Source organism: Physella acuta, unplaced genomic scaffold, assembly GCF_028476545.2.
Source record: "Physella acuta isolate Inbredline_101_S28 unplaced genomic scaffold, ASM2847654v3 ptg000042l, whole genome shotgun sequence".
NCBI classification, from domain to species: Eukaryota; Metazoa; Mollusca; class Gastropoda; family Physidae; genus Physella; species Physella acuta.
Window position 1 is genome coordinate 130,826 of NW_026731562.1, and position 14,350 is coordinate 145,175.

At 31.2% G+C, this 14,350-nt stretch overlaps 1 protein-coding gene across 1 annotated transcript; it reads right to left on the reverse strand.

Moving 5' to 3' along the window:
• Positions 1-2,820: 2,820 nt before the first annotated feature.
• LOC131944199 (mitogen-activated protein kinase kinase kinase 2-like) lies at positions 2,821-10,105 on the reverse strand. The gene is made up of 6 exons (XM_059304733.1): positions 9,526-10,105; positions 5,847-6,013; positions 4,487-4,600; positions 3,983-4,118; positions 3,154-3,328; positions 2,821-3,061 (listed from the first exon to the last, which is right to left on the reverse strand). The coding sequence occupies exons 1-6, from the start codon at positions 10,103-10,105 to the stop codon at positions 2,821-2,823; spliced, it is 1,413 nt and encodes a 470-aa protein (XP_059160716.1).
• Positions 10,106-14,350: the final 4,245 nt, after the last annotated feature.

Below are 14,350 nucleotides of genomic sequence, written 5' to 3' on the forward strand. Positions count from 1 at the left end.
TACAGAAGCCACCAGCAAGGACCCCAAACCAATAGACAAACAGTCTCAACATCGATTACAGGGGAAGTACCAGCTGGGAAAACAGCAATAGCAAACACCAGTAAACCACAGTCACAACTAACAACTAACAACTGACAACACTTCAACAAAAAGGAAAAACTGAACACAGCCTTACATCGGAACAAGAGAAAATAACAAAAACACCAAAAATTACTCATTCTGTACCCGATACACCCCCCCCCCCCCCCCAAAAACAGCAGCTCCATAAAAAGGGAAAGTAGATAACCTAAGCATTACCAAATAAAGAGACAAAGATAGAAGCAGATAATATCTTGATACCAAAATTTCTACAGCAATCGAGTAGACACAAAAGACAAGTGAACATAACACCACCTCTAACAAAGACTGACACAAGTAAATCACAGAAGTGAAGAATGGAAAAAAGCCATTTTACCCCAAAACCGCAAACTAAAGTTAACGAAAAGACACCAGGGAAATTACATCAGGCAAGTAGCTCTACCAAAACAACAAAAAAATTAGTCCAAAACCCCATCAAAGAGAATGAGTCAAATGCAGATAATGCGAGAACCAATACACATTAATCGCGGTAATTGAATTTTATAAAAGTACCGTTCACAAACACCTTAAACAATGTAGCCACTGCTATGACGATGTATATACTACAGAATAATTGAAGGACCTCACAAAGACCGCATAACGTATGTCTACACGTGTGCTCTAAAAAAGGACAGCTTACATTTCACCATTACCAAGGCAACTTCCTCTCATTTAGGCGTTTTGTATTAGTTTCCCACCAGTAAAACATATCAACCCATGTTAACCCTATTTTGTCAAAACTCCCTCCGCAAATTTAACCAATTTTTAAATGGTGTTCTTTTAGTAAATGATAAGGGGTCAGCGTGGGCGAGTCGTTAAAGCTCATGCTATTCCGAAACGTCTCGAGTTCAAACCCTCGGGCAGATAAGACTCGCTAGCTGGCGACAGCCACTCTTCTAGAAGAGACAACTCAAAAATCAAACAACTGTTGCCTTGTAGTTTGTTCTTGGTTGGACAAAGGCTATGGAAGCAAATCTAAAAAGAGAGGCAGGCTGAAATCGGAGTCAATGGCGCACAAACAGTTGACACGTATATTTAATTATGTTGAGAGAATTGAGGGGATCCCTTCTAACACTAAAATTAAGAACGAAGAAGAAGTAAATGATATAAACAATAGGAATATGATGTGCCCATCAAAAAATGATAATCTATAAATGGTTTATTATTTTTTGTATGTATTTTTTAATATAAACCTGCTCTTACCGCTCGAACCCCTTTCTCGATTGGGGCGGCGGTAAGAGAGGAACAATATTAAACGTAAAAATACAAAGAAAAAGAGTCATCACCTTATATACGAAATTAATTTAAAATTTAAAATGTTCTTAAATATCAACTACGCTTTTACGAACTTCTTTATGCTTTGATTCTTCAGCATTTATGATAATAATATATTAAATTTTAATTGTAGACAAACTTAGTTTTAATAACAAATTGTATCGAGTTATTATGTTAAATAATAAATAAATATTTGATGTCCACGGCTGCTAAGCCACAGATGTTCACTTTTTGAAATTTTTGAGTTAGCGTCCGTTTCGTTTAAAACGAGTGCATAACTAACTTGTACAAAAATATGAAAGCAAAAACTCAGCTCAATACCGCAATATTTAGGTTTTTAAAAACATGCCACAATGGAAAAACAATGGATGTCCAATGTTTACCCGCGAAAAACCAGAGATGTCCAAGTTATTCCTGCACCAGCCATTGAGAATCAAGGCAAAAACAACACGTGTCCTCAGCTAGAAAAACGAACTGGGATAAAGTGATTTGATATAATTTCCAGTTTGAGTACATTCCTATTAAAAGCTTTCAGCAGAATGGCTAGCATTCTGCAAACCAGAGACACAAAACAACATCATCAGCATGACAAGCGATATGCTTCTGAAATTCACAGAAATACAAATTGTAAAAGATAAAATGCACAAAGAGAGCTGGAAACAACAGTTGAGTCTTATGCCCGGTACTCTAAGATCAAACTTGAAATTATTTAATTACATAATCTAAAAATGTATTTTCTGAAGCCACCATACAGCAGAGGAAGAAGACTATTTAAACAAAAGATCAGTTTTATCTTTTAATATAGCGCCTCTCTCAATAGACCAGTCTTATCATACAAGAGAACAGCCCCTCTCAAAGGACCAGTCTTACCATACAAATGACCAGTCTCTTCCAACATACCATTCTTACTATACAAGAGGCGAGTCACTCTAAACAGACCAGTCTGCCATACAAAAGACCAGCCTCTCTGAACAGAACAGGTCCCTCTTAATAGACTAGTCTTACCTAACAACAGACCAACCTCTCTTAACAGACCAGTGAGGTCTTTCAAGAATTCAATACGACATACCCTGTCATCACCTACTAAGCATACAAAAATACATTGTGATCATAGAAACACGTAATCAAGATATTTAAACGAAAATACAAACACAAACTCAAACGCAACACGCAAACAAACAAAAAAACAAACGCAAACTCAATACATATATAATTAAATTCACAGATGTAAGAGAAATTAAAATTGTATAACTGTTTATTTAATTACAAATAATATTATTAAATATTTATTAAATGTTTACGTCACTCTTTTAAAGTAAATTTGGGTATAGTAAGATAAACAAAATATCATTACTACTTATTTGTGATGCATAATTCTTTAGTGATATTTGTTTTTTAAAATGAAGTGTTATTTTTTCAAAACCTTTATTAGGGCTGAGTCTCCTTAAAATAATCCATGTTTAATATCTTGTCCGCTGAAGGTCTTTTATCTGGTTTAAATTTGAAAACAGTTTTCAACAACATTTTTAGCTCTTCTGATGAATTTTCCGGTAAATCATATTTCGGTTTAACTTTGTTCACAGCTACAACTATTATAACCTGGGCGTTGTTTAATTCAGCAAACGGTGGTTCTTTTGTTGCCATTTCAACCACTGTGCACCCAGTACTCCTGGTAAAAAATGTACATTTAAATTATTCATTGGACAACTGACAACTTAACAATTAAAAAGAAATGATTTAATGCATAGGAATTTAAATTACCATATGTCAGCTTTTTCATCGTACGTTTCATTATTTGGATCCATCACTTCAGGCGCCATCCACTTGTTTGTTCCAACACCATCAGTTTTTGGAGCACTGGACAATGTGATTAGTCGAGAAAGTCCAAAGTCTGCGAGTTTGATATTTTCTTCATCATCAAGAAAAATGTTCGAACCTAGAAAAACAAAATTAATATAACAATAACAATTCAGTTATTGTATTTAAACCTGGTAGTAATAATTTGCACAAAAATACGACTCATACCACGTCATTTATTATTTGTATATGTTATGCGATACATTTTTGTGGAAAAAAACAATGCTGTAAAGACATGTTGATGCCGCCACTGTGTCTATTATCGGGTGCTTAACCAGCCAATATAATAGAATATATATATATATATATATATATATATATATATATATATATATATACTGATCTGCTATTTCTGGCACAGCTTTAATAATTAACCGTAATCTAAATGACAACTTAAACAAACTGTTTAAGTTTAAAACTGTTTATTGAATTAAGTAAAGAATATAACACGCGTTTCTCTTAAAGGTTCACACATCTTTTCCCTGGTGTCTCTTCCCCACCGCAATGATAAGTGACTTAATTGTTGATTTTTATACATATAATCAGTTAAAAATGTAACACGACAAAATGTATTTTTCAGTTTGGTAATCCCCGTTGAGTCAACTAAAAATAAAATTATCTAACAAACGTAAGGGAACTAATTTAGCCTGGCATCATGTGTAAAAGTATAGTTTCATGTTGTTAATTTCAATTCACATTTTATTGATATAATTTTAACACTTTGCATTCTTACCTTTGATATCTCTGTGTATAATCTTAGGTTTACAGTTGTGTAAATATGATAGGCCCTCTAGTATTTGTCTTGTAAAACGTTTTATTTTAACTTCTGTTAGCGGATGATTACAGTGAACAAAATTTCTTAAAGTACCCTAAAAAAATGAAATGTATACTTTGTGTAAGTAGTTGATTAATGTATATACTGTATTGGCATTTTTATAAACGTGCAATATTTCAAACATGCACTTTTATTGAAATAAAAGAAAACATTTATGTGTACATAAAGGTAGCTAATATATTATACTATCTTTCATGAAGTTTACATTTATGTCATGACATCGATATCAATTACTTTAATCTAAACACGGTATTCTTTGTAATACGAAGATATTGCAAATGTATTTCTTTTATAAATCTTTTTATTTTATTATTAAATATTCTTGAACAAATTAAACATATTAGTGACCAAGTAATTGTCGAAACATATCTGAATAAATCCTCACAGGTTTATAATACTTACTTTTTTTAGGCATTCAAATATTAGGTTAAGGTAATTGTCTTCAAAAATAAATCCATAAAATGACACGATTCTTTTATGCTCTATTTTTAATAAAATTTGCAACTCTAAAAGGTTCTGAAGAAGATAAATATTTTCAAAAACATTATTCATATTCTGATAAGCTGTGTTCTAAACAAACACATAGGTATGTTCGTCATTTCAAGTTAACATTAGACTATCAATTTTTATGCTTATTATTTTACAGTTATTGGTAAACTATACAATTTCTAATACTTGATACATACTAAATATGTATAATTCTTTATTGAAAAAATAATGCATGAAAGATTACTAAGTTCTTTCAATGAGTGCCTATTATCTAAAAAGTTTAAAAGATATTGCAACTATGGCAGACACACAAATTCCACTATTATTCAAATTAAAACAACTAAGACTTTTAAAAGTTTTAAAAATTATATTACAGCAAATAGTTAAAATTAATATTTTTTCCCATAAGCCTAAACAAGTAATAATATGAGAAACAGAAACTGAACTAAAATTATTGGAATAAGTTAAACAAGGCATGACGTTTCAACTAACAATAAATCAAGAACAACTACCTCGGCTGCCCTAAATGGTAAAAAAAATTACTTTAAAAATTTTAAACTGAAGTATTGAATCAATATTACGTAAGTAAACGCATTCAAGGCTTGAAACTAAATTACACACTGATTTAACAATTGTGTGACACCGAGAAAGAAAATGTTACGGGATAGTAACCTTTCCAATGGGGGTGGGCTTTTTTTTTCACAGACAGAAATGAAAAATATATATAGAAATGGGTGGGAGGTGGCGCAAAATTGAAAGTCAGACCCGGGCGCCGGAATAGATCGCTACGTCTCTGATTAGATGCACCGGTACTTTCGACAATGCTAATTTAACAGCATATTGAGGGGTCGGCGTGGTCGAGTCGGTAAAGCTCATGGTTGCTAAACCGAAAAGTCTCGAGTTCGAACCCTCGGGCAGATGAGGCTCGTTAGTTGGGGACAGCCACTCTTCTAGGAGAGACAACTCCAAAATTAAACAACTGCTGCCTTGTAGTTTGTTCTTGGTTGGACAAAGGCTATGGAAGCAAATCCAAAAAGAAAAGCAGGCTGAAATCGGAGTCAATGGCCTCAATGGCGCATAACCAGTTGACACGTAACGCTTAATCGAGTCGGCAAGAAAGCTCATGGTTGATAAATTCGAACAAAAGTCTCGATAAAACCCACTGGCAGATAAATCTCGATCCGCCTCAACACTAATAATTAAGAACGAAGAAGAAGAAGAAGAAGAACAGCTTATTTTGAGAGTAAAATTATATAATAAAATTTCATGATACTTTATTTTTATCTTTTTTGGCCTCTTCGACGTTCTGTTTCTTAACGACAAATTTTTCATCATTTGGGTTGTTTTCATCTATCAGCACACATACTTCACCAAAGGAACCTCGTCCCATTTGCCTGCCTAGTTTCCAAATTTTTGGTACTGGGTAGTGATAAAAGGAATCTACAGAGAAGTGGTAAAATATTTAAAATTTCTTATTGTCAAGACTTTTTATGTTTAAATGTAAAATTCTGAATTGCTTGACTAACTATATTGAAATATACCTTAATTAGAAAAATGTGTTTACTATATTTCATATGATAAATCAGACACTTAAACACCTTTTCAAGTGCCCATAAGAGGTGGGAGGACTCAGGGACGACTTAGGGACTCAAACTTGGGATCCGCACTCTAGAGTTTTGGGTAAGAAGTCGAAAGCTTAAACATTTGATCATGCCGTCCCATGATTAAGCAAAAAATGGAGACAGACCTTAAGACGACCTTTCTTCAACAATATAATATTCTAATATTTTAATTGATGACGTAATTGTAATGTAAATGTTGTACAATTAAAGTAAAATTTAGAAAAGTAAAGACTAAACTCGAGCTACACATTACAGATTTGTGAAATAAAAATGGCAAGCTTTCTTGCAGGGAAAAATCCACATGCTATTTTTTAGCAATAACATATGATATATATATATATATATATATATATATATATATATATATATATATATATATATATATATATATATATATATATATACATATATATATATATATATACATATATATATATATATATGTATATATATATATATATATACATATACATATATATATATATATATATACATATATATATATATATATATACATATATATATATATATATATATATATATATATATATATATATATATATATATATATATATACTTCTTCTATAAATTGTTAGTTAGTAAAAAAAAATTAAAAAATAATTAATTGCAATTTTATTTTTAAATGTGAGCGTCTTACCACTAAACTGGTGTAAAATCTAGTAAGATAATGCTAAACATAATGTTTATATGATTTTGAAATTTTGCTTATAAATTTTCAAATTGCGGCTCTATTAAACATTATAGGACATGGGATAGTCAAGAATCTTCGAAGTTTTGTATTCAAAAAATGTAAATTTGATTTTAACCAAACTTCATAACTAAAAATAATGCAATACTAACTTAGAAAAGAATTTTTAAAAAAACGCATAATTTTGTGTTACTCAATGGCCTTCCGAAAATTTCTCAAAGTTATTATTAAATATTTTTAAATAATATAGGATATTATAAAAATAAATATGGTTTTAAAAATCTGACTGTTTGTTTTTTGTTGGACTTTACTGAAGATTTGATGTAATTGATGTTTTAGGTAATTTAGTTAGCGAAATATAATTTTTTAAAAGCCAAAAACAATTTACTTGTTTACATTATCAAAGAAATGAAAAACAAAACTGGCTAAACTAAGTCTTGAACTTTTTAAAAAAAAATGTATATCGAGTACAAATTACTATGAAATTTTTATGAAGTGATGTTTCAAGAATATCGATAAGGGAGTCCCTGTACAGCCAATCAAGGTTTGTCAGAAAGTGAAACGTCAGATTTTAACTTAGGCATAAAGATATTTAGCCTTAAACTAAAAATATTTTTTTTCTGGTTCTTTGGATTTGCATCTGTAACATTGATACTAAACGTATCATATTTCTGAATTATTTAAGGCTTAATTAAGTTATTTATTGTTTTTTTTAATTTTATAGTAACTTTGATTGCAAGATCTAATACAAACATGATTTTTACCCGTATCAACAATAATAATGGAAACATTCTGGTCAACTCGGTCATGTACATTGGTACAACAATATAATTGATACTTGAAAATCTTTCAAGCAACAGGAATATACTTACCTAATTATACATACACTCGCAACTACACGCACACACGCACGCAGCACATGCACGTACGTACGTACGCACGCACACAGACACACACACACATATATATATATATATATATATATATATATATATATATATATATATATATATATATATATATATATATATATATATATATATATATATATATATATATGTCCTGTGAATTTGTGAGTTTCTGAAATTTTTAGAATAATATCATTTGCCTTACTAAAATAATTATTTATATTGAAATTTCAAAATAAAGTAGCATTAAGTCTAATATTTGTATTGGCGTCGAATGCACAACAGGCAGAACACACTTTTTTAAAAATGAAATACATACCTATATTAGGATGCAGCTGAACTAAATTTTTATTTATGTGCCAGAAAATCGAAGATATTTTTTTACTCATTAACACAGTTCCAGATCTTTGTAAATTAATTAGGTTTTTTATCAGTTCATCGCTTTTATTCATTCCATCTTTTGCTTTTTCATTGCAGGCTAACTTGAGTAGAACAGCAATAATAAAATCTTGTTTGTATATATCGTCATCCAATAGATACGAGTTACACTGTTTATAAAAAATGTTATTTGGTATCTGAAACGATAATTTTAAAAGTACAGGAATAATATCTAATGTCTTGAACATTTTAGTCAACTAATTTACATGAATTAACGGCTTCGTTTACACATATTATTTTTAGATTTTGAAAATTTCATTATCTTTGTATTCAATGCTATTTTACATTAACTTTGGTTGGAGTACTAGAAAAATATGTAATAAAGCACCTGCACCATTGTTTCTTTTTATTCCTATTTTGCTACATTATTGCTGATGAGAACTATTGGTGAATAAGTGGATTGTAAAGTTTTTTTTTGCAACGGAATATAAATCGTGTTATTTATCTTGTTTTCTCACTCGACCTGCTTTAATTGTATATAATATGTATACAAGACTCGTAGACATTTTTCAATTAAATATATACACATCAAATCAATTTACCTAATATGAATTATACTAAATCTAAGCAAAGCGATTCTAGTAATAGTATTTTGGAAGACCTATACATGCTGCGGTATAAATTTTGAATTGATAATTTTCACAAAAACCTAAAGGACACATTCACAAGATCTACTTTTGATTTAATGAAAAATTTAATAGGCTCTGAAACAGTATTTGTTTTCTTTTTATTCACATTTTTATATATTAAATATGTATATAATTAAATAAATATAAAAAATATTTACCCAAGTTTAGCAACAATAATATTAATAGAAATTTAGGGTAATTAGAACATTTTTAAAAATCACAACCCAATCTAACTTATCGATACTTACAAAATTGAAGTCATGTTTAATCAGAGAAAATATTATTTGTTGAAACTGTCGCAATGTAAAATCATTTCCACTATTCTCCTGTAAACTTATTTGACATCCACATTTGATTAAAATTTCAGCAGCATTATAGTGACCATTGTAAATCGCTAACATCAAAGCATTGAATCCATCAAATTTTACTGCATTAAGATCACATCCACTTTTAATTAGCTGCATTAGAATAGTGTCGTGTCCATGTATAGAGGCAAGCATTAATGAATTGCATCCTTCATTATCGACAGAATTCACAAAACATCCATTTTTAATTAGATGTTCTACACATATGGGGTGTCCCTTTTCGCTCGCTAGCATTTAAGCGTTAAACCCATCACATTTTACTGCATTAATATCACATCCACCTTTTATTAGCTGCATAAGAATAGTGTCATGTCCATATATTGAAGCAAGCATCAATGAATTGCATCCTTCACTATCAACAGCATTAACCTCACATCCATTATTAACAAGAAGCTCGACAGATTTGAGATGTCCCTTTTCGCTCGCTAGCATTAAGGCGTTAAACCCATCACATTTTACTGCATTAACATCACATCCACTTTTAATTAGCAATTCTAGAGTTTTCTCGTGCCCGTATACTGAAGCAAGCATTAAAGCATTGCAACCCTCGCTGTTGGTAGCGTTAACATGACAGCCATATTTAATCAGAAGCTCTACACACTTATCATGTCCTTTTTCGCAGGCCATCATTAATGCGTTAAACCCATCACGTTTGAAGGCATTAAAATCACATCCACTTTTAATAAGAAGCTCTAACGGTTTTTCATGTCCGTTAAAGGAGGCGAGCATTAAAGGATTGCATCCTTCACTGTCGATAGCATTAACATCACACCCGTTCTCAATCAGCAGCTTTATAGTGTCCTCATCACCCTCTTTTGATGCCGTCATTAGCTGCTGTGTAGCGTTAAGCAAAGCTGACATGTTTGACATTAAAAGCTATTTTACTTGTGCAGATGTATATCGGCTTTCTGAAAAAAAAAACCTCTGAATTTTATTAAGCTTTTGAAAATGTTACTAATGTCTAGCCAGAAAAGTGGCCTCAACAATTTAATAAAGAACTATCCTTAGATATCAATATTTTTAATTAAAGCCAAAATATACACTAACATAACGCATGACAAATCTAACACTAACCACAGTTGTTACCTTAACCACATATTGAAGATCTATTTTGAAATAAGAGCCGGACGTTTTCCCGAAAGACACTTGCCCGAATGCGACAATTGCCCGAATGGACACTCCCGAAGGCCATTTGCCCAAAAAATGTTAATATTAGATAATAAATAATATTACCAAATAGAAATTCTTAATCAATTCAAGTTTTCAATCTTGATTTTTTAATAAATGTAAGGCGATGTTGGCGGCGGTGTCTTTATATTCTTTTGATGTATGTTTTGTACACCTTGCCTAGCCGACGTGTTGGGTGATTACATAGTTTTTCTGACTCGGTGTTGGCGGTGCGGCGTCTCGCAACATTGAACAGATTCGCGTGTGTTTGATTTTTCTTGTTATGCTTAACTTGTGTGGTGATTATTTCACAACAGAACTAGGCGCGGTCTAGGCGGAGAATTTTAAAACTAAAGGTAGTCAGTTATGATTTTTCTCCATTTAATGCACCTTGTTAAGACAATTGTGTTGGAGCGATTACTTAATAAGGAAAGCAAAATTAATTTTAAACTCTTGAGATAAATGAAAATGGTATTTTTGTCTAGTTTCATAGATGGAAGAGAAAATATGTTTGTACACTTTTTATACAGTAAACACAAATTACTGTTTGAGTGGTAATATATAATATTTTTTCCCTTTCTTTTTCTTAGATATGTATTGTTTATCAACATTTCAAAATTAAATTGATTACGAATGATTATTTGGTAATATAAAATGTTAACAGCTTTTGGTCAAGTGTCCATTCGGTATTTGTCGCATTCGAGCAAGGGTCTATTCGGGCATTTGTCGCATTCGAGCAAGTGTTTATTCGGGCATTTGCCCCATTCGAGCAAGTGATTATTCGAGCATTTGTCGCATTCGAGCAAGTGTCTATTTGGGCATTTGTCGCATTCGAGCAAGTATCCATTCGGGCGTTTGTCGCATTCGGCCAAGTGTCCATTCGGGCGTTTGTCGCATTCGAGCAAGTGTCCACTCGGGTGTTTGTCGCATTCGGTCAAGAGTCAATTCGGGAATTCGTCGTAGACCCTTTTTAAATAAACAAGCGACACACTTTGATCCTTAAGAAATGGTAACCCAAACAAATCAACAACAGCGTGCATTGTGTGCTATTAAGACCATTAATGACACTATCTAGAAAACAAGTTTACATTATAAGGGTTACAGATCACTTACTTTCTGCGGCTTGACGAAATTATAACTTTTATTTCAGTTTTTGGGTAACACAAATTATTAATACACATTGTGCCCCTCTGCACTCGTTCTCACTTTGAACGTTGACTATGTCAAACTTCAAACCTCTCAATTTACACAATATGTTTAAGGAGAGGTACGGCGTTTTTTTTTCTTTCCGTATTAATAAATAGGGCCTAGATATATACGTGCTATTTAAAATAATACAGTATTTGATAAGAAAGTATTTTTAAGTTAGGGGTCATCCATAAATGACGTCACGCTTTTTTTTGACGATTTTTACCTCCCCCCTCCCCTCCGTCACACGTCGTCACAAATAGCCAGACCCCCCCCCTAAAATGACGTCACACCTCAACCTACAACCCCCCTCAAAATTGCAGTTGAATTTTTTTTTAAACCGATATTTTTCCAAAATCTTGTCTAAACTATTACAATTTATTAAAACAATTATCTAAAACGCGAAAGAAAGTCTAAAATTCGTTTTCTAACATTGCTTTTTTATAATGCAAAAATGTGACGTCGCAACATCTGACCCCCCCCCCTCCCCCTCATCACACATCGTCACAAAATTACGGACCCCCCCTCCCCCCTACGAGTGTGACGTCATTTATGGATGACCCCTTATCACCAATTAAAGTTTAACTGGAACGACGTCCCGCAACCACCAGCACGCTCTCTTCTCACATCTATAACTCCCGCTCACTACGTATACAAAGCTCTATATATTTATGCGTGTAAGTAAGCTTGCGTGTATATATTTATATATACGCATGTTTCTGTATGTATCAGTGTAAGTGTATCAGCATGCGTATATTATGTATTAGAATAAGTGTTTGTAAGTATGTGTTTATGTGTCCATGTTTAATGTGTGTTAAATGCATATAAATATGGCTTAACACGGTATTTGGATTGATACTTGATGTGTAGCATTTGTATTGTTTAATTATCATGAACATCAGCTAAAAATATTGTTGTTTCTGAGTCGGTGAGCTGATCAACTACTAAAGTGCTGGTTAGTAATTCAACTCACACACGTCCACAAATAACACACACACACACAATATACACACACACATACACACACACTCACACACACATATACACACCCACACACACACATATATATATAATATATATATATATATATATATATATATATATATATATATATATATATATATATATATATATATATATATATATATATACATATATGTATATATATATATAATATACTTATATACAAATAAAGATACATTTGTAAAGATACATGTATATGTATCTAAATTTATATATATATATATATATATATATATATATATATATATATATATATATATATATATATATATATATATATATAAATGTATATATATATATACATAATATATATAATTTATATATATATATATATATATATATATATATATATATATATATATATATATATATAATTTATACATTTTATTTTGTAATTTTTGAAATGTGTTGATTAAATTGTATAACTGATAGAAGTGATTTCTGTGTTTTTAATGTCAACGCATGTCTTATGCATAATGTATAGAGAGAAATGTGATCACATCTACGTTAAATGACGGCTACAGTAATACAACACACAACATCCGGCTTATAATACAGATTAATATACAATAAATAGCATAGTTGTAGATTACAAAGGTTTAAATTATAATGTAGTATGCTTCAGTATAACATTCAACTAAGTTAAAGGCTAATCAATCAATAAATAAAATCAATTTTTCTGTCTAACGGGTCAGCACAAAACAATACCGTCACAGGCTAACAGTTTTCCCAATAACATTTCCTGTAACTACACATACGATGTGTGTAGAGCCAACGTGGTATGTGGCCTGGCCTACTTAAAAGAAATTGTTTTTATAACGTGTTGTTTTGTGTTTGTATTTTATCTCAATGTTACAGCTGTAGCGGTTGTTTGAGGCGCCGTTAGGGGCTTACATGTAGCTATACTAAGTTGTTGTATATTTAAAGTTATTAAGAAGGACTTATTTAAACAACTTATTTGAATTCGTGAACACATTATCGATCAATCATGGTCACATACCACAGATAAATAATAGTGGTAAAACATTTTCACTTGCTAGCAATACATCGTGCAAAGCTAATAGCAAGGTAATCCTTATTTTGGCGAACAATAGAGGAAATACGTAACGTATATATATATATATATATATATATATATATATATATATATATATATATATATATATATATATATATATATATACATATATATATATATATATATATATATATATATATCCACATAAGGATGTGAGGAAATAAGTTCAGTGTTTATTTCCCCGACCTTGCCTATTTCGTCAACATTGTAACGAAATAATTTGAGGAAAAACAAAAAAATCTCCTACATAAAATGCTGATATCAACGTCAAAAGATAGGCCAATTTATTTTATTAATGCAGTTGAAATTCTTAATATTTGTAATGAAATAAATCATATTTAGACTATCCCTAGCCCTAACCAACCGCTCTAAGCCTAACCCTAACCCTAAGTAAGATCTAATGCGTTAAAAAACTATTGCTGCTGACTTTAAAAACAAACACAATACATACCTACTTGCGACTCGCACTATCGCGGCACATTACACACTACGAACATTGTTAATCGTATCAATTACATCGCGTGGTGATTTGTAGAGGGCAAGAACTACAGTGGCAAATAGGGTTGAGGACGTGGACACATATAGCACAGTTTACTTATTTATGTGACCTATTTCTGTGATTTTAAGCTGTGGTTAAATAAATAAAGCTT